Below are 19727 nucleotides of genomic sequence, written 5' to 3'. Positions count from 1 at the left end.
GTCGGACATGATTTATTTGCTCGGGTCCGCAACACAAAGAAGAGACATTTCAAATCTCCGCACACAAATTTCACAGCTCATGGTTCCCCCAACTTCGATTATACATAAAATGACCCCCTCTGTCAAGCATCAGTCTCCACACATTCACTCTTAACCTTCACAACGTCTGCCCTAAATAAGAATCTGGGTACAAGCAATTCTGTTATCCCTCAAATCAGAAATCCAATATGCCTTTTGATGGAAATAGATTGGATGGGGCAGGTCAGCTCTCATCCTGCCAGAATGAATATGCAAATGACTTATATCTGTTTTGAATCTCGAATAGTAATCCTTGTCCATGGAGAAAATCAAATCCCGCAGCATCTTCAAACACCCTATCTCCTTGGCTGATCCAAGTTTATACTGTGACATAAGAGCAGCAGTGAGAATGTGTTTCTTGAGGACAACATGATGTGCTATCACCCATATCAGTCATTGAGAGGCAGGGATTAGCCAGTCCCAGTGCAGCAAACAACATGGCAGATGAAGACATCTCACCTACCAACCGAGGATAGATGACATGTTTAAAGTATTTAATGTGTAATGTCTGCATGAGTAAATATAGTGTGTCACTTTCTTCCTCTCTCTTCTAACGGTTTAACTTTCCAGAGGTGATGTGAGGAATGCAGTCGGCCTCTTATCAGACTGAATCTGACTTCATCATTTTATCCATTAAAGCTGAAATCAGTCTGAAAATCAATGATAGCTTTATTTCGTCTGCTCTGCACTTCGAATGTCGGGACAGCAAGGAGCAAAGAAGAGGATGAGAGCAGAGAGCGCTGCCTCTGATGCTCTGGATAAAATGTTGAATCTTTGTCTGTATGGATTTAGTCATTTCCTGAGGTTCCCTCTGTTACTCAACACCCCCTTCAGCTCCTCTCAGCTGCAGCAGCTGAAACAGCCACTGTGAAGTCTATGTGATAATCTTTTTGCCCCCAAAGGGGGTAACACTTGGGTCAACATCACTCGTAGGCCCCGAGGGGCCGGCCTCTCTTTGCCTCTGTTATTGTTCTCAAAGAGCCAGAAGTGGTGGGAGGGGGCAAAGGGCAGGGTCTCCATCTTCACGCCCTCCGACCCGTTTTTACAGATGAACCTGCCTTAAAACATCACCCAGCAGAGAGCTGCACTCAGGGTGTCAAAGGGCATCATCAGTCAGGAGAAGAAGAGCATGAAAAGAGAGAGAAAAGTAGGACAATTTCTGGGAAGGCCAAAAAGTTTATCTAAGGTCCTGAGCGTGTGATCAGCAGGTGCTGCCCAGAGCAAAGAGTCATTCAGTGCACAACCAGTGCTAAAGGTTGCACATGTTGTTGCACAGGTAGATTGTGTTTATACTACAGGAAAAAAACATAATTTACTCACTGTCAGGGTCATGATGTGATATTAAGGTGGCCTCGCACAGTTCTGACAATCCAGAGAAAAAGGTTTTCGTCCATCATGGGTCACTTTCAGGAAAAGGCATCTTGCATGCTGCGCACTGTCATCTTCTCTGACGGAAGATAACTGCCTTCTTAAAGTTTAACTGCTTTACATAGTGTTGGGTTTTATATGTAACAATGCATTGTATCTTATAAAATGATGATATGTTTTGTATGAAAAATGTTCATCTGAAAGTAATCAGAAACTTTGGTGTCAAAGCAGTGTATTAGAAAAAAGAAAAAGATGTTCTTGTCAAATATTGTGTAGCAGAAGTGGAGGGAGGTCGAGGTTCAAAGGAGGTCAATATTTCTCTTAGGTAAAGGACTTGCGTAAATGAACTTTGGTACTTTCTCACACTAGACTAGTGGAGGCCCTGATGGCCTTGCATTAGCGACATATGATCACAAACGTATCAAATTGTATTGTGGTTATCAGAAGCCAGAAGTTTGAAAATCATCTCTTTGCAGTCTGGTATTCCCAGCGGTCTTCTTTTGACTAACCCTCCTGTTTACCAAACCCCGACACACCTCACCCACCCATCAGCGATTCAGCGTGCTGCTGCACCTCCTGCCTCCCTCTTGGAGCAGTTGTCATCCATCTTTTCAAGTGCCGGACCGTACAGTAACTGTGGCAGCGCTGCTTTTAGGTGCCGCTTAGCCTACTTGGTTCAAGCCACTGACAGGCAAGCAAATAGAGCAAATTGGATGGATGCAGCTTCCCCTGCCAGCAGAGCCGACCCTAATAGTTCACTTCAGATCTCCGCTCAGCCCTCTCTCATCATGTCACACACACAAACACACACAAAATGCGCAGTCCCTTGTTTTCAAGCTCTTGGCCCAAATGTTTTTCACCATGTTCTCATATCCTGCGTTCCATCTGTTTCTCTTCTCTCTCTCAATGACTCTATCTGTGTGTGTTCACACACTACACTGCATGTGTTCCGACACAAAACACGCTGTGGGTCTCTGGCAGAGTGCAGCAGACGCTGAATTTATCATTTCATTCACTGTGTAAGTTGCGCAGGTGTGCAAAAGGTTACAATAGCATAGAAATCGGTTTCGCAATCAGTCATCGTCGCCTAAAGACCATCAATAATTTATATCCTGGTTGAAGAATGCGTGTGAGTTTGACATTTTCAGAGGTGGGACTTTGTGTGCCGGTGCGCCTCATTTCACCAGTGCGGCGCCTCGTTCCTTCTCTCAGAAATATTTGGTAATGAAGGTTAATGATTATAATGGGACGCTGGGATAGGAGGAACTAGCCAGCGGTGCAACTGGTGGATGAGTCTCCTCCTACCCTAGAGATAAAGGTCTGATCTTCTTAATCAGATTCAGCTATTTAGCCTCTTAAATCATGGATTTCCTCCCCCAGCAGGGGGTGAGAGACCATAGTTAATAACTAGTTAAATCATTAGATTCCAGATCTTGACAGGAAAAAAACAGGAGCCTACAGGCACCACATAGCATGACCATGAAATATAATATTAAATTTCCTGGGAGGAAAAAGTAAACAAGCGAGATTCAATTCCATATGCATGAATAAAAAATATCTGTGCAATGCATAAAATTCAAAAGAATTGCTCGCTTCATGTATTTTTCAGTGGGTTTGGAGATTATCTGAAAGCTAACATCCCTTCCTGACGGCATCCCGGAAGTCATCCTCCCCAACGGTCGTCCTTTCTTTTACGAAAACAGACGTCCAGCCGTGAGTAAAACTGCGTGGTGGAGAGCCGTGTAGCCGAGCTGATGCAACATGATGCCAGGTATAAAACGGACAGACACACCTGTCTCACCAGCAGTGTGTCATCCTCTCAACTCCACTCTATCCTGTGAGTCAGAGAGCACTCCAAACATCTGTCTGTCCAAAGGGAGACAGCGACTGAACTAAAAGAATAGTCAGAGCATAATGACAGGCCTGAGTCATTTATACAGTTGTGGCTTTTCATCGCTATTGCACTGTGGCAGTGGCGTGGGTGTTTCTGAGGCATTAGCTTTGATTATTAACAGGTACCCTGTTGAGAGTTCACTGTAACAAAAAACGCTTTGCCTACTTTCAATACTTCAATATTACTCATTTACATTACTAAACAGTAGAGGGAATTGGATGCATTACTCCTTTCTCTAAGTACCATTGTCACAAATATTTTCATCCTTACAAGATTTAAAAAATGGGACAGAACATCATTTCTCCAAAGGAAAGTCAGACAACTGATGAACACAACATGCAGTACTCTGATTTAGATAGACTACTACAAGGCAAGGACAAGGTTTAAGGTAGTGTACCCTGTTAATGTCTCGCATAACAAAGCCGCATAGTGAAAAGTGTTTTTGTAAAAAAAAAAGTGAAGGACAGACGTTACAGTCGCTGTTTGCATCTGTCTTTTCACCGTGTCTGTTATTCTGCCAGTCTCTGATCCACTTAGAGAGTGAAACGAGAGTAAAACAGGAACCAGCATATGTTAGTAATAAAGAATGTTATGAACGAAATAGACATACACCTTCTCCTGTGGTAATCTGTACCATATGGCTTTAGTTCAGCTGGGGGTTGAGCAAACTCACTCAGCTGAAGTAAAGGATTGAGAAGACGTCCAACGTTCAGCTGTTTAAGTGCAGAGTTGGAGAAAAAGCTGTTTGGCACTGGATACGTGGTGGGCCTAATGTTAAAAATGTTGATTGATGCTCGAGCAAAGTCTCGCTGTCTGGCACATTTCTCATTTACTTTCTCTCTCGTCACCCACATGCCGCCCCGCCCACTCCGCAGTACAAACTACAGTTACAGATTGTAGTTCGATCTGGAGGAGATCTGTCATGGTTCAGACACATGTGTCTGTCTGCAGCGTGAGGCACCCCGGCGGGGCCTTCAACGTCTGGATTGACAGAATTATTAGAGTCCTGGCAGACTTGTAGGACGGGACAAGGTTACCTCAACTCAGCACTGATCTCCATCAAGGCGGTGGCAGAGCGTGGACTTATTATATCTGCACTGAATAGGAAACTGGGCTGAAACAGAGGGAAGAAAATTAAGAAGTAAGACAGAAAGAATGAGATAAGAGCTGGGAAATGAAGACAGAAGGACAAAGACAGAGAGGGAGCGAGGAGAGACAAGTAGAAGACTTCCATCCATTCACTCCAATTCAATCTTGATTAGTCTTATTGAAATAATCTGGATAAATCTTTCAGGTCACAAGCTCTGATTGAGGCGATTGCACACTAGAAAATAGAGAGAGTAGTAGTGTGTTCACTTTACTCAAGCGTGCATACAACATATATGCTACATGATACATATATGATACACACGTGGTCCGAAGGTCAGTGTGCTGAGCTCTCATGGGAGGTAACGGGATACTGGTCCAGTTAAACAGAATCAGCACTGCATCAGCACATGCATTGCCTGCTAGCACGCTACAATGCCCCACTATGTGCTGCTCTTAATGTTGTTTCACTGTTCACAAACAAACCTACATACTTTATTGAAAACTAGTAAAAAGACAAATCCAAGCAAAAACACTGCAACTGTTTCAGTGAGCAATAAACATCGTACGATGTAGATTTTACATTTGGTGTCTCACAAAAAAACTAACAAGTTCATTTGCAGCCGCAAAGCAAAATGTAAAAATCAAATCGAGGGCATATATTTTTTCAAGAAATTGAGGGGTTAAATAAAAAAAATCTTACAGGTAATGAATATTTTATTGCCTCATTCCAATACTTTTAGATTCATTTATTTAAATTGGAATAATGTTAGGCCAATAAAGGCAATGCACAGTTGTTAATACATATAATCCCACTTTTGACTTTTGTTTTTGAACATGATTGAGTAATGTCCAATAGTTACACGGATAATATGATCTTACTGAATATGAGAAATATGTGTTAAAACTACTTTTCTAATAATTCTAATACTGATTCAGTTTTTCTAATGCTCAATGCCAATTTCTGTACCTGCCTCAACAGACCAGAATGCATTGCAGCAAGACAAGTCCTAAAGTAGGGGTGCGACTCTTGCGTCAACTGGAAGAACTTGCTCTCTCGGTGTTAGTGTCACCTTCACGACTGAGCCCTCCACATGCAACTGAGTAAAACAAGTTCAAGCACATCCAGGAAATTGAAGGGCATTTTGGGAAATGTGGGAGAACAGATACTGATTCACAAGTGCTGTGGGCAGACTGAGGGAATGTGGATATATTCAGGTTGATGTAAAATTGTTTTTGTAGTTTGTCTTCCTTATAAACGTATCTAAAGCTCCACACTTCACTTTGATTCCAAACCATCGAGCAGCATGTAAAAGATTCAGTAATAACACAACAAACGGCAGCAGTGATCAGTGCAAACCAGTGTATATATCCATATATCCGAGGATAATTATGTACTCCAGTGAAAGTATATGTTTATTCCATGGGAACGCTGGCATGTCAAAAGTAGTGTGTTTATTTCTGTCACATGAACTATATCTGCTCTGTGTTTATACAGCTGATATATTCGTCATGTTCAGGGGAAACACGCAGAAAATGGTTTACAGAAGACTGAAATAATAGAAGTCCAGCTCCCCATGATCACCTCAGAAATCCCAGACATGTTCACACCCCCACGGCTTAGTGCACTGTAGCCGTGGATTATAATGAAAACTGCAGGAGAGTTGAACACTGGCTGCTGAGAGGGTGTATAGGAGCAAATCTTCTTCACCTTGACTAATCCTCTGTAAATGTTCAGGATACCCAAGGATTCAGGGATAAAATGTGATTAATATTCTTTAAAGAAATAGTTTGACATTTTGGAAAATATACCTATTGCTTTTTTATTGAGAGTTAAATGAGAAAGTCATGTCTGTCTTTTATTTGTAAGTTTCGCTATTGCTACATAGCCAGCAAGCTAGCCTAAATTGACAGCTGTTTACTGACCAGTCTAGATGAAACATTGCCAGTTCAAACTGTCTCCAGTGGTGGAAAGCATCGCAAATTTTAACTCTCGTCTCTATCACGTCTTTTCTTCTACTGAAGTTAGCACGCTAACCAGCTAGCCCCAGCCCATCTCATCATTCCATTAGCAACTCAATGTAGTCTCCAATCTGCCCTGAGGATGTAGCGCTGCTCAGGGGTCATATTATAACCTCTTGTCTTGTAAATGTAATGATGGCTAAAGCTCCTGTCAAGTGACAATCACCAACACCTGCTCCCAACAAACACGTTTGGCAACAGAGAAAACTTACAAATAACCCCTTTAAATATAAGGCTACGGTTAGCTTAGCACAAAGACCAGGAACAGAGGGAAACATTTAGACTTGCTCAGTCAAAAGGTAGCAAAGTCCACTTACCAGTGTCTCCAAAGCTCACTAATTATTCTGCTATATTATGGTGGTTTCCTGTTTTGCCCTCATGTCAAACAATTCCTTTAACTGAATCTACTTTATATTGCTTTCAGTTCTGACACTCAGTGATTTAGTGTGAGACGCTGAAGCTAAAGTCATCTGGACAAAAAGTAGGAAAACTGGGAGCTCTCCATCCATCCATCCAAAATAACCCATCTAAGCTGCTTTTAAATAGGACTCAATAGGCACTCTGGGCAGATAAGAGCTCCTCTTCACACTGACTCACTGACTGACTGGCCGGCTCTGCATGGTGCTGGGCTGCTGGTTGATTTGGAGCAATGATGTCCTGATATGACGCCATTATCAGCAGCGGATTATCACACACACCGAAAGGAGGCTAACTGTCACTGCAGATGGTTTTCTCACAAGTAATGAACTTACAGTATAAGCGACGTTGCTGCTGGCAGGTCCTCTGACTCTCATCTTTGTGATTAAACAACAATATATGAGATGATGTAGGCCTAACTGGATTGGCAAAGTGCTGCTTGTTACTGATGCTGACCACGATAGGTGACAGAGTGTGTGTGTGTGTGTGTGTGTGTGTGTGTGTGTGTGTGTGTGTGTGTGTGTGTGTGTGTGTGTGTGTGTGTGTGTGTCCTGTTAATATCTTGGGAATTTGGTTCATAGTTGACCAACTGTCAATTCGGAAGCATCTCAACGTGTCCTGACATGCAGCTTTCTCTATCAGACATATCACTTTTCTTAGACTTTGGCCTGGTACTCATTTCATATCAAAGAGGGGAGACAAGTTAAAAGCTTGTTTACCACGATCTTCTTCATAACTTCCTGCCAGACTGCCTGATATTTAAACGGGATCATTTCCCTCTACACAACAATAGGAATTCAGAGCCACAAAAAAAGAAAAAAAAACGGTAGATACTGATGCTTCACCTAACTAATCCGCTTGCTGGTACTTGTTTGCTCAGACTCTTCTTCCTGCTATAATAAGAAGTACACATTGCTTGTCTGGGTCTCATCTGTCACCCACTGCTTCTTTTATGGATTTTCCTGTTTTGATCCTTGCCATCTGTGCCTCTCCCTTTCTTCCAAAGTCGACATCATGAACAATTCATTCTTAGCCACGGCTTCACTGGATTGGGCTCTGTAGTGTAGAGTAATTGTTAAACTATTCTGGTCTAGCACTGGTATATTCTCCAACAAAGAGCTAATACAGACTGTTGAGGGAGGTACAGGTGAACTTGCCACCTATGAATTGAGAAAACTTACAAAACAATCACCCAGAAGATTTAAAACAATTCTTTCCCAAAGGCAGAAATGAAGCTCCCTTGATAATGTCACCCAGAGGTAAAAAATACAGTAGCTTCTCCACTGATGGTAAAGCTAAACACATTACACAGAGTGATTTTAAAAGCAATAAGTGCACACTCTCTGGGTTGACACTGTCAGGGCTATAATGGAGTAAATCTCAATTTGGTGTAAAAGGTCAAGCATGAAAATTTGAAAAATCTACTTAATTGGTCCTATAGGTGCAGCAGCTGCAGCAGCATTTTCTCGGATGACATCACAGATAGGTGCTTTGGTTTTTTGCCTCGTGGAGATTGTTCATAAACATTGATTAAATTGGCCGTGACTGTAATATTCAGCTCTTTTTCTGAAAAAGTCTGCATTGAATAACCTCAGAAAAGATCCTGAACAGAAGGATATGAATTCTTATTTTGTGTCTGTTCACTATGTTCAAAAGCTGCAGTCACACTCACATAGCAGCTGACTAATACTGAGCTTATGTCCTCCAGCTGCATGTATCAACACACATCGCTATGAGTGACACCATGCAACTGACACTTTTTATACAATCCTCTTAGGTGCATAAGAAAAACAGGATGTTACGGAAGAAAAAAAGACACCCGATCTATCGTAGGCAGGCCCTGCCAGCTGGGTGCAGAATTAACTGTATTCTATCACCTGTCTCCTCTTAATAAACTGAAGTAAACTTGGCTGGAGCTCTCCCTCACTGTACCAGCCTCCATGTCACATCAGCATTCCTCATTTCCCTCCCAAACTCACAATTAATACCAGATCTGCTCCTGGGCCATGTGTGACTCTGTGTGTGTGTGTGTGTGTGTTGTTGTTGTGTGTGTGTGTGTGTGTGTGTGTGTGTGTGTGTGTGTGTGTGTGTGTGTGTGTGTGTCTCCTTCTCTGTGTGCATGAATCTGTATGTGTTTGTTGCTGTGGAAGGGTTTCCCCTAGCACAGATATGTTATATCTCACTCCCAGACATAATGGGGACTGGTTTCCACCGGTACAGAGTGGTACCACAGTAGACTGCAGTCATTCCTGTCTGCCTGCCTTCCCCACAGCATGTGTGCACCAGGCACCGACCTCGCACATCAACGCTGACTATTGGGAATAAAAGACCTGTGAATGGAATGGCATCTGCACTCTCTCACCCCTGTTAAATGCTACTATAAGAGTACAAAGCTACATAGTAGAGGAAGAGGAAAGTGACACATCATACCCTCAACAAGTTCGCTACTTAGCAGTGAATGGTACGAACAATTTAGAACCGGTATGAATTTGCCGTACAGTATGGATTTATACGGTGCTGATGATAGAGCCCTCACAGATCTAAAGTGGCAATGATGTTACTCCACCAGTGGGAAGCAGCAGTGCACTAAATCATACGGAGTCTGACGGAAAGAAGAAGAAGATCCTCTGCAGCCTGCACCAGCGATTCGTCTGGATTCTACATGAAAGCCCATTCTTCTTTGTGAGGAAATGCAGAAGCGGCTGAAAGCGCTGCACACAACAAATAGAAGGAGTTCATAAAAAAAAAAAAAAGACGGATGCAACTTCTGTTATATGGACGGGATTGGGGTTTAAAAAGTCGGACAACAAGCAGAAAACAATAATCTGCAAATTATGTCAGACAACGGAATATACCGCGATATATACCGTCACAGTCCATGCTTCAAATTATACTGCAATAGAAATTTTAGGCCATACCGGCCAGCATCGAGCCCACTTGTTCTCGTTTTCACACATGATGTCTGTGTCTGGGAAATGAAAATGGTTAGATGTGTAGAGCCCACTAGATCATGCTCTGCTCTTAGAACATCAGGCTTTAAAAAAGGAAAATCCCTCCTCACTTACACCCTTTACACCGTAATGGTCCACTGGTTTCTGAGGAATGTGCCACACTCCTGTAATTTACTATTTTTGTGTACCCACTTTCCCCAAATTTGCCTGTTCGGTTGGTGATTTTCCACATCCCCCAGTGGCTTTTGACAAGACTCAGATAGGTGTGCATTAGTGTCAGTGATAGGGAATAATGTTTTCCAAGCAAGAAAAGGTAAGAGTGAACAATGCCACAGAGCAGCATGCCTAGTTGTTCAAATTACCTCAAATTACCCCTCAGCAGTGTTGTATATCATATGCTGCCGGCAACTGCTCCACAAAGATGCAAGTGATGGCTGCATTGAATTTCTGTTGAGGCTGCTAACAGTGAATTTGGTGTCTCTGACAGCTCCGTGATGTGTTTCTCTCTGTATGATTGATGAATGTCAATGAAAAATTGTAACTTCACAAAGAGGGCGTTGCTCATTTATTCTGCAGGACTGACGCTAAAAACATAGTGATGCTTTCTTTCACCACGTGTTTAGAAAAGGGAGAGTATGTTTGGGCTGTTTGGACCTCTTTCACATTACACATAGTCATTTCATCAATGAAACACTGATAATAGCAGCTTTAAATGTCTTATTTATGCACCAATTTAAGGCTACCTGTCAGAGGGTCCCAGAAATGGTCTGCATTGTACATAAAAAAAAAAAAAAAAGGCAACTGTAGCTGCACTGGAAATATTTCAGCATCAGGTCATGCATGTTTGGCCACCTGTCCATGTGAATAAGAAAAACAAACCAGTGCCAAAAAACAAAATAGGTCAGGAATTGCAAGCAACATTTCCTATACTTGTTTTCAATTAGTTTAGGGTGAAATTTTGCTTTAAATCTTTCAACATAACCAGTTCTGCCCAGGCTTGAAAGTCATCTCACACCTAAAGTGTGATTAGAAACTCGTCCTCAGGGTGGTAGCCTACATATCCCTGAGCAGTGGATATCATGTTCACCCTAGACATTTTCTCTGACATGCACGTCATTAAGGAAATCAAAGAATCACTGTGTTCCAGAGTCTAGTGGGAGCCATAAGAAATATCCCACCATATAGAGTAGTTTCCTGTGCTGACAGGATACCACAGCCAGAAGAAGGGAAACCCAACACCCACCTGCAAATAACACTGAGTCAGACATGGTGAGAGGAGCCCCTGACATCTTGATGTATGCGTATGGGTGAGAGAGTATGTGTGTGTTGGGCTGGTGTGTGGGAGGCTGGCCATATGCTAGATGTGCCAATGCGGAACTGTGAGCTGCAGAAGGTGCAGACATTATAGGATGGGGGTAATTATAGATCCTATGTTGTGGACTTACATATTAATCCATGAAAAAACCAAGAACAAGTTTTTTTCCCCCTTTTTTTCTCCTTTGTTTGAATAAACTGATGAACTAAATAGAGATAAATACAAGCATACAAATATATAACGGAGTATGAACAGTACTACAGAGCCTCTTGCTGCTCTTCTAGCATTAATAAATCTTGAAGACTTAAAGCAACAGTATGGCATTTTGTGAAATACATTTATTTACATTCTCAACACTGTGAGGAAGTTACTGCTTCTGCCCAAGAAATTATCTGACACATAATAAGCGTGCCAGAAGTAAACAAGCATATTTCCAAAAATGTCAAACTACTGCCAAGAAGCTTTAAGAGAAAAAAAGGCCAACCCCACTTCACATACTCAAAATAGAAGCTTCAAACGTTCAGGAAGGACGACACCCAACAAAGTAACTCTCTGACTGAATCTCTGGCAGCGTTAAAAAAAAAAAAAAAAAAAAAATCAGTTCTGTTGGGAGAGATGCAATAAAGATATTCATAAAGGCCCTCCTCACAAAGCTGGGTCACCAGCGTTAGCATAATATGAAAAAATCACCTCAATTACTCCCACTTGGCAGAGAGAGGCAGAGAGAGTGGATGGAGCGATATGGAGGCTCAATTTGGCAGTCGGTGGGTCTGTTAAGGTCAACCCACCCTCAGACTGACTTGGTGTTTGGTTTTACTGGGAAGACAACAAATGATGCGCCCGTGTCTCGGCCTCATCTGTCACTGCAGATAGGGGGTGTCTTGAGGTTTAGAGGTCCTGCGATGTCACAATGAGAAATGTGGTGGAGGACGAAATCCTCCATGACAACTTCCCATAACTTGATGCCCACATAGACACACACCTCTACTGTCTGTAACCCTGTCAGTCTGAAAGCTGCAGTAACTGACCAGCTAATCACTAACTAGCTGGTGAACATAGCTAGTTGCCAACTGTCACTAGGCAGGTAGTGCATGGTCAGAGAGTGGTGAAAATGAACCAAAAGAGTATAGTGTTGCTAAAAACATAATCACAAAACATAATCACGTCATCATTTGACGCACCGTTATTCTAAAAATATGAATTACAGCCACTCTAAAGTTCATTTTTATGCTAGTGATTACTACACATTACCCAAGTACGACTAACATATTTTACAGCATGGACTTTGTGCACACTATGCCAACGGTCCATTGGTCCATCCAATGCACCACTGAACACTCACCGCACATCTTCTACAGCTGGTGCCTCACTGCATGCCAAGTGTGCAGAGTGACTGAATGTTGACATTCAGTACTGTACAGTATGTGCTCGTACTGTAAACTCTGACAATACAATACAGCATTGAACAGCATTGAACCATCTTGCCATTTTTTTCAAAGCTGTGTCAAGAGGTACACTAGTGTAATGATAATGTACATTGTCGTCACTACAAATGAAGACATATTTTTGCGGGTTTGACTGTGACTGTGCAGCTGAAGTCTTACAATCATGTGCTGTTGTAAGCAGACCGACATGGACAGTGTAAACAAACTGACATGTGTTTAAAAGGTTTCATTGTAGCTTTAAAACAAAGGGGTACAGTGACATAAAGTGCTCTTCTCATGCTGCCAGCCTTCTGTTGGTGATTCATCAATACAGTCAGAGTCTGTCTGTCTTTCTTTCTCTCTCTCTCTCTCCATCTATCTGTCTGTCTCTCCTCTCTTTCCCTCACTCTATAACTCAGTTTTATTCACATCACTCTGCATAATGCATGATAGCACACAGGTCCCCCAAGGCCTTTCATTACGTAAACCTGTTGCAAGAGGAGCCACAGCAGCACTTTTACAACATCCATCAAAACAGGGGCAAGCATGTGTAAGTGTGGTTTGTGATGTATTGCTGCTAAAGCTGTGGTGAAGTCTAAATACAATTACACATACTTTCAAAAGCACTCACCAAAAAGTATTTAACACTTGGAAAGCCTATGTGAAACCCTGCCGAGGAGTTATTGTGTGCACAAGGATCAGCTGATGTACTCAGAAATAAAAGACATCCTTCATCTTTGGGTAGAAAGAATAAAACTAACCTCTGCAGGGAATCATTATCAGGGAGAGAGATCCAGGGAGAGTGAGACATTATGCCTGGGGATATCAAGCTCAGCTTCATCATTTCATCAATGAAACAACCACATATAGGGTATATAGAGGAAGATATCAACTGCAATATAACACTGCACAGAAGATACAGGAGGCAAGTTGACCATTCTCTCCCACCCTGATCTTCTCAGTCAGTCATCCCCTGCCTGCAGCTCTCCTGCACTCTAAGGGAAGCACTATTTCAGCTGCAAAAAAGGTTCTTTCACATATGTCTTTCAGTGAAAGTTCAAAAGCTCCTCAACAAGATAGAGACTGGGCAATTGAAGTATAACCTTTTCATATGGCTGCAGGAGAATCTGAGGGACCCCTTTCTATAAATCCTCATAGTGCTCATAATTTATGGTGCAGGCAAGCCTTAGTGTTCCCTGTTGGGTGAATATATGGTAGTTTGGGGGAAATCCAGTGAAGAAGGCTTTGCTTTGTAATACTGCAAATGGCTGCATTGAGATGAGGAGAGGAACTCTACAAATGATTTATATCAGTTGATGTGTGGTGAGGATGTGGAGAAAGACCCTGTTGCACTGACTTAGCCTACAGTATTCATAACTCACCGTTTGCATTCTTCCCACAGATCAGGTGTTGCCAGGTCTGCAGGGACCCCCATATCTCTGCATCACTGTTGACGGCCTGCTCCAGGGTCTCCACAGTGAACTTGGGGATCCCGTTATCCCTCTCCAGCATGGCACTGCGCAGCACCCGAGCGTACACCTCGCGGAAGAGGCTCTCCATGCACGCAGCCAGATAGATCGCGGCGTGCTCGTGGATCCTGACCGCAACCCGACTGTCGACCATCCACCTGAAGAACTTCCCCACGTTGAAGATGAGTCCGCAGCGTACCGACTTGCCGCGGCTGAACTTGTCCTCCTCCGTGCTCATGTTGTACAGGGACAAGGCACTGAGGGCCGCGCTGATGCAGTTCATCGAGACGGTCCACGACAGGGCGATCTTTATGGCACTTTGGATCTCGTATTTGGTGCATTTTGCATAGCGCAAACTCAGGCGCTGCGCCTCCTTGGCGACCCTGACCAGGGCCCGGCTGACCAGCACCGAGAGCCTGAGCAGGACGTCCTGCGGGGGGGTCGGCAGGCTCATCTCCTCGTCCCTGCTCAGTGCGCTCGCCACTTCCCCGAGGCTCCACGGCACATCCTCAAGCTCGGGTAGTTTAGCGCACTGCACGGTGCACTCCAGGATCTCGGCGTCTTCGACCAGGACCGTGTTAACAGTGTCCAGACTGTTGTGTCGACTGTGCATCGAGTCGGTTAAATGCCAGTAATTCGCCCCATGTGCATCTGAGCAGCACAGCGACGCACTGGAAGATCTAAAGGAGTCGGCGGCTCCACCATAACCCGAGTCTAGCGTCAAATCCTCCAGGGTCCTCGCTGCTGACTTGCTACTCCTTGCCATAACTGCACTTCATACTGTAAAAGAGGGCTTGGGAAAAGTGGAGGAAAATATTCAAGACGGTGCAGTTTGGATGCACACGTGCCCGGGACAAGCTCCGCTAATAAACAGGTTGCTGTTCTGTTTTTAGTGAAAGTCCACCCGGGGCTGTAGTATAAAGTTAAAGAGTAGTATCTCACTACAGTGCACCCAGTCATACAGTGCTGTACCCGCGCTGTGCCTGACAGCTGGGGGCGGGGCCGAGGAGAACCGAGAACAGCTGTCAGCCAATGGACTCTCGGGATGATGCAGCAAAGAGTTTTAATTGGATCGCTTTAGAGGTCCAACAACAAGTCATTGATGTAGCCCATGATGGGGTTTATTAATAAAAAGGGGATGTAAACAGTGAACACAGAGCTTGCTTCATTATTTATTATCCGCTTTTGGGGAAATATTATTTCTCCTGATGTTGGAATAGGATAAATGCAGAGATCCTGTCAAGTGTTAAGTGTAAAAGTCAAATGTAAAAGACAGAAATTGCAGTAAATATTAAATCATATAATATAAGAAGCAGCTGCTTTTATATAACTACATTTAGAGGACAAGTCCTCCAGAGTATCAGGCTTTTCAGATATTTTCTCAGGGACCATGTCAGATGGTAACATGACTCAAGACCATTAATAATAGATTGCATGCATAATGTATCCTTTGTTCCTCTGGAGGAGAACTCATTGAAAAGATCTGAATTACTTTCAAGGACATTAGCGGGGATCACTCACAGGGTCTAACCTGGGCTAGATCAGTTTTGTTTTTCCCCACTAAACCCATACTCTGTCTCTGAGGAATTTGTATGAACCCTGCTCCAACGTTCTAGCATGAACTGAAATGACAGCCAAGATAGCTAAATGAACATGTACAATTTAAACAATTGCAGAGATATTCTTTACTCTCAAAAACAAAAGCAGTGAGGTGTGTGGTTAAGTGTACTGAAAATAACTGCAGTCATACTGTAACAGTGACACATCCAGTTCAGTGAAAGCAACTATAAGCTGTGTGGGTGAAAATAATTACTTCATAATCTGAAGGTTGCTCAGTGATCTGGCTGAGTTTACATATGAGATGCAGACAGACTGTAGCTTCTGTACCTGACAGCAGGTTGGGCGTCATTCTGGAGCAACAGTGAACCCTGGTGTTGAGCAGTCAAACTTCAGTTTTTGTCAGTGCATAAAATGCTTTCCCCTTAAAAGCCGTCTATCACCTGCACATATAGAAAGACACACTGTTCAGAGTCTGAAGGTCATATCACATGGGACAGATTAACCTCCAGGTAGCCATGTTCTCCTACATCTGGTAATATCACACAATTAGGGAGACTGCCACAGGCATTACTGTTATGAAGCCAGGTCTCCCTCCTTTCCACTGATTTTAATCACAATAATTTATCTCAGTCACTTCACTGGCTGCTCATTGACTGCTCTATTGTTAGAGGGGGAAAAAAACCCTACGATGTTGGGCAGCAACAAATTTTGGACAATCACTGCTGTGAAAATCAAAGTCGCTAAATTGAGATTTAAAATGAACACTGAAGGTCTTTTATAGTCTTTAAAGTTGTGAAGGATTATTTAATATCACAGTTTCATGTCTACGTTGGGTGCAAATTATCCATCCTTTCTGCTTTAATCAGTCTCTAAGGAGCAGCGTGTCAGAGGGAGCACAATTCAGAATGAGGTAATTTTGAAAAAGGATCATTTTCTAGTTTGTAATCATCAAGCATCTAAGCACAAACTAAGTGACCTGTTTTTAACCTACACTATCAGCATGACCCTAAGGATGTTGGTCTGATGGTTGGCTGGTCTGTTCATCACTTTGGTCCAGACTGCAAAATGTGAACTGCTACTGAATGGCTCACCATAACATGTAATAAAAGGTATCCGTGGTGCCCAGAGGATGCATCTTAATGACTTTGGTGATTCCCTGACTTTTACGTCACCTGCACCAGTCACTTTTCACTTATCCAGGAAATAGCTCAACAGCTTCTGGCTGGATTGGCACAAACTTTTGTACAGACATTCATGGCTGTCAGATAATGTATGCCACCATGATACTGACATTTGAGGTTTTGAGTGAAATACCTCGACAACTGTTGGATGGACTGACTGCCACAAAACTTGGTAGGCCTGCAGACATTCATTCAAGATGAAATGCAGTATCTCTGGTGATAGCCATAGCGTAGAGTCTTCATTAGTTCAAACCTTCTATTTGTTCAATGATATATATAAAAATTTACTATAACATATACTTTATCTTACAAAGCTGACAGCTGTTCATAGTCAGTCACTGGCCAAAGCCGTCGCTGCTCTAATCAAAGCAAATAAAAAACAAAACAACAAAAACTTTGAAATAAATTTAAAAACCTAGAAGTAAAAAAGCAGAAATGAAGTCCAAAAATAAACATATGAAAAAGGGGAAATTTTAGTGTCTGATATAGTTCAAAAACAATTCCTGGTTAAGATTTCCATCTAGTGTCTGCTTGCAAAGCTGCATGCAATGACAAGCAGGAATAGGTGACGAGATGAGGGGAGTGAGAAAGGAGTGAAAAGTTAAAGTTAAGTGAGGAGGAGAGCAGAGAGGAGGAAGGTATGTGATGAAGCACAAGAAGGGGTGTTTAACACAGAGTTTTCTTTCTTTGATAGTGTGGCTGCTGGTGTTGATATTTGTTTTGTTGAGAAATGGTATATTGCAATTATATTGTTCATTGTTAATATGAAGGCTAACCTTAACTACTAAACCGGCCCCCGTTGCCATGGCGACAGTAAACATTCATGTTGCAGACTGAGCGAATGAAAGCAGGGTGCTGGATTTTAAACTCTGTAATGCTGATGTGGATGCATTGTAAATAGAGCACATCCCATACCCATCCAACCTGTAAAGAGACAACTGGTGTCATTTCCTTACCATTGAGTTTATTGTAATCATTCAGTCCATTTGCTGTTTACAGTATACTTGGCATTTTCTAAATTTAAGCTTTAAACAGTTGGCAGTTATCTTCATTAGTCCTGTATAGTCACTGGAACAGCCAACTCATCTCTTACAGGTGTTAATAGTTCAGCAGTTTGCACTTTGTGTAATTTCCTTTACACACAGATCTACACAGTAAATTTCACAGTGTTAAATCAACACTTAAATTTAACACTGTGTCTGAGTGTATTTGGTCCTTATCAGAATTAGTGTTAAATTAACTCTATCCACAGTGTTAAAATTTCAGAGTAAAATTAACTCAAAATTGAGTAAAAATTGAACACTGGCTAACACTGTACAGTGTTAATAAAAGTTAACACTACAGGTTAAATAACTCTGGAGAGAGTAAATATGATTCTCAGCAGTGTTGATAACTTACTCTACTGTGGTGTCAAATCATCTCTCATTCTAATGCTTTTTAACACTGCATTGAGTTATTGAAGGTTAACACTGGAGGCTCATATAACTCTAATAAGTGTTAATTTTACACACTACTGTGTTGATTATTTACTCTGTTGCTGTGAAAAACCAACTCAGAGTCAAATCCTAACAGTCATTAACACTGCACAGATAAATTTAGTGTTATTTTTACACTTTTGTAGTGTCATATTGCATTTATCTATAGTAATTAAATAATACTTGTACCATTGAATAAAATCAAGTTACCACAAAAATGCATTTAACCACTTCACTTTTAAATTGTACAAAAGCACCTTTTCAAGATGCATTTAACATTTGTATTTTCAACTTTTGTACTAGTTGTACAAAAGCTGTTCACATGCTGCACTTAAAAAGAAAAGTGAATAGTTGTGCAATGGGTGCGGCAGCCCAATACAACAACTTGTTCACATGCACCACTTTAAAACCTTTGGAAAAACACAAGCCACAATGTAACAGTAAGGTCGTGTAACGTTGTACTTCCCCTGCCATTACAGAGCTCCAAGTGAAGTGTAAATAAGCATAAAAACAGTTAACTTTTGGTCAGCCTAACAACGCTACCACTTTAGAACACTGACTTTAGGTCTGCATAAAATGGCAATATGGAACAACCTACCTGTTGTACCATACTTCATTTGAACATCAAATGGTTTGAAGTAAAAAAGATAATTTATGTGCAACACTTAGGAAGTTGCCTTGAATATACTTCAAGAATCATTTCACCTCAAAACTGAAACATCCCCCTCTCAAATACTCATAGCATTATATCTACAGCAGAAGTTTGTTGCTGTGTGAAATACTGAAAGTGATTCAAAAGACAAACACGTTTCCACCATATACATGAGGCAGACGCTAGGATCTGTTTGTACAGTTCCTGATAGTGCATGTGCAATTGCGCATCAACCTAGTTCTTAAAACAACTTCCGGATTCATCTTCACAAATGACAGTTTTTGAAAAATGTGTTTCTGGCCAGGAGACAAGAAACGAGCAGCAATATTGACGCGCCCATACATGACTCCAAAAAGCCAAACAGACCATGCAAACCAAGAATTGTCCCAGTGACTGAACTACAGTACATGAATCGCGCAGATGTTCAAGAAATTGGAACCTTTAAAGTGATCGTGATGCTGATGTATCTGCAGAGATTAAACAAACCAATATTGTCTCAGCTGGTATACACTGGATTTAACAAAGATTTTAATTTAATCTAAAAGCTACATTGAGCTAACTAAAAACTATTTACAAATTACCCATTCTTCTCCGTCATGTCAGCTGCCAGTATGTTCACCATTTTCCTTCTGGTTTCATCTGTCAGGGACTTGCTTCGATTATATTCATTTATTATGCGTTCCCCACCAGGTTTCTTGGCAAGATGGATTCCACCAACTTCAAACAAAGAGCAAAACAAATCAGCATGTTGAGAATACATCCCTTTAATAAGTAGGGATTTAAAAAAAGATCTTAAAAAACAAATGGTCATTAAAATAACACTATATTCTTTTTT

General features: G+C 41.9%; 1 protein-coding gene across 1 annotated transcript in view; it reads right to left on the bottom strand.

Annotated features, from left to right (window-relative positions):
• The window catches only part of LOC111228712 (ankyrin repeat and BTB/POZ domain-containing protein BTBD11-B-like), a 65759-nt gene extending 50689 nt beyond the window's left edge, over positions 1-15070 (bottom strand). The window contains exon 1 of the mRNA XM_022754726.1: positions 13938-15070. Coding sequence (XP_022610447.1) covers positions 13938-14790 — 853 coding nt within the window. The 5' untranslated portion in view covers positions 14791-15070. The remainder of the gene's footprint in view (positions 1-13937) is intronic.
• Positions 15071-19727: the final 4657 nt, after the last annotated feature.

The sequence above is a fragment of the Seriola dumerili genome, unplaced genomic scaffold, assembly GCF_002260705.1.
Source record: "Seriola dumerili isolate Sdu_G_001 unplaced genomic scaffold, Sdu_1.0 BDQW01000219.1, whole genome shotgun sequence".
Lineage (NCBI taxonomy): Eukaryota > Metazoa > Chordata > Actinopteri > Carangiformes > Carangidae > Seriola > Seriola dumerili.
This window is presented reverse-complemented; position numbering and strand designations above follow the sequence as displayed.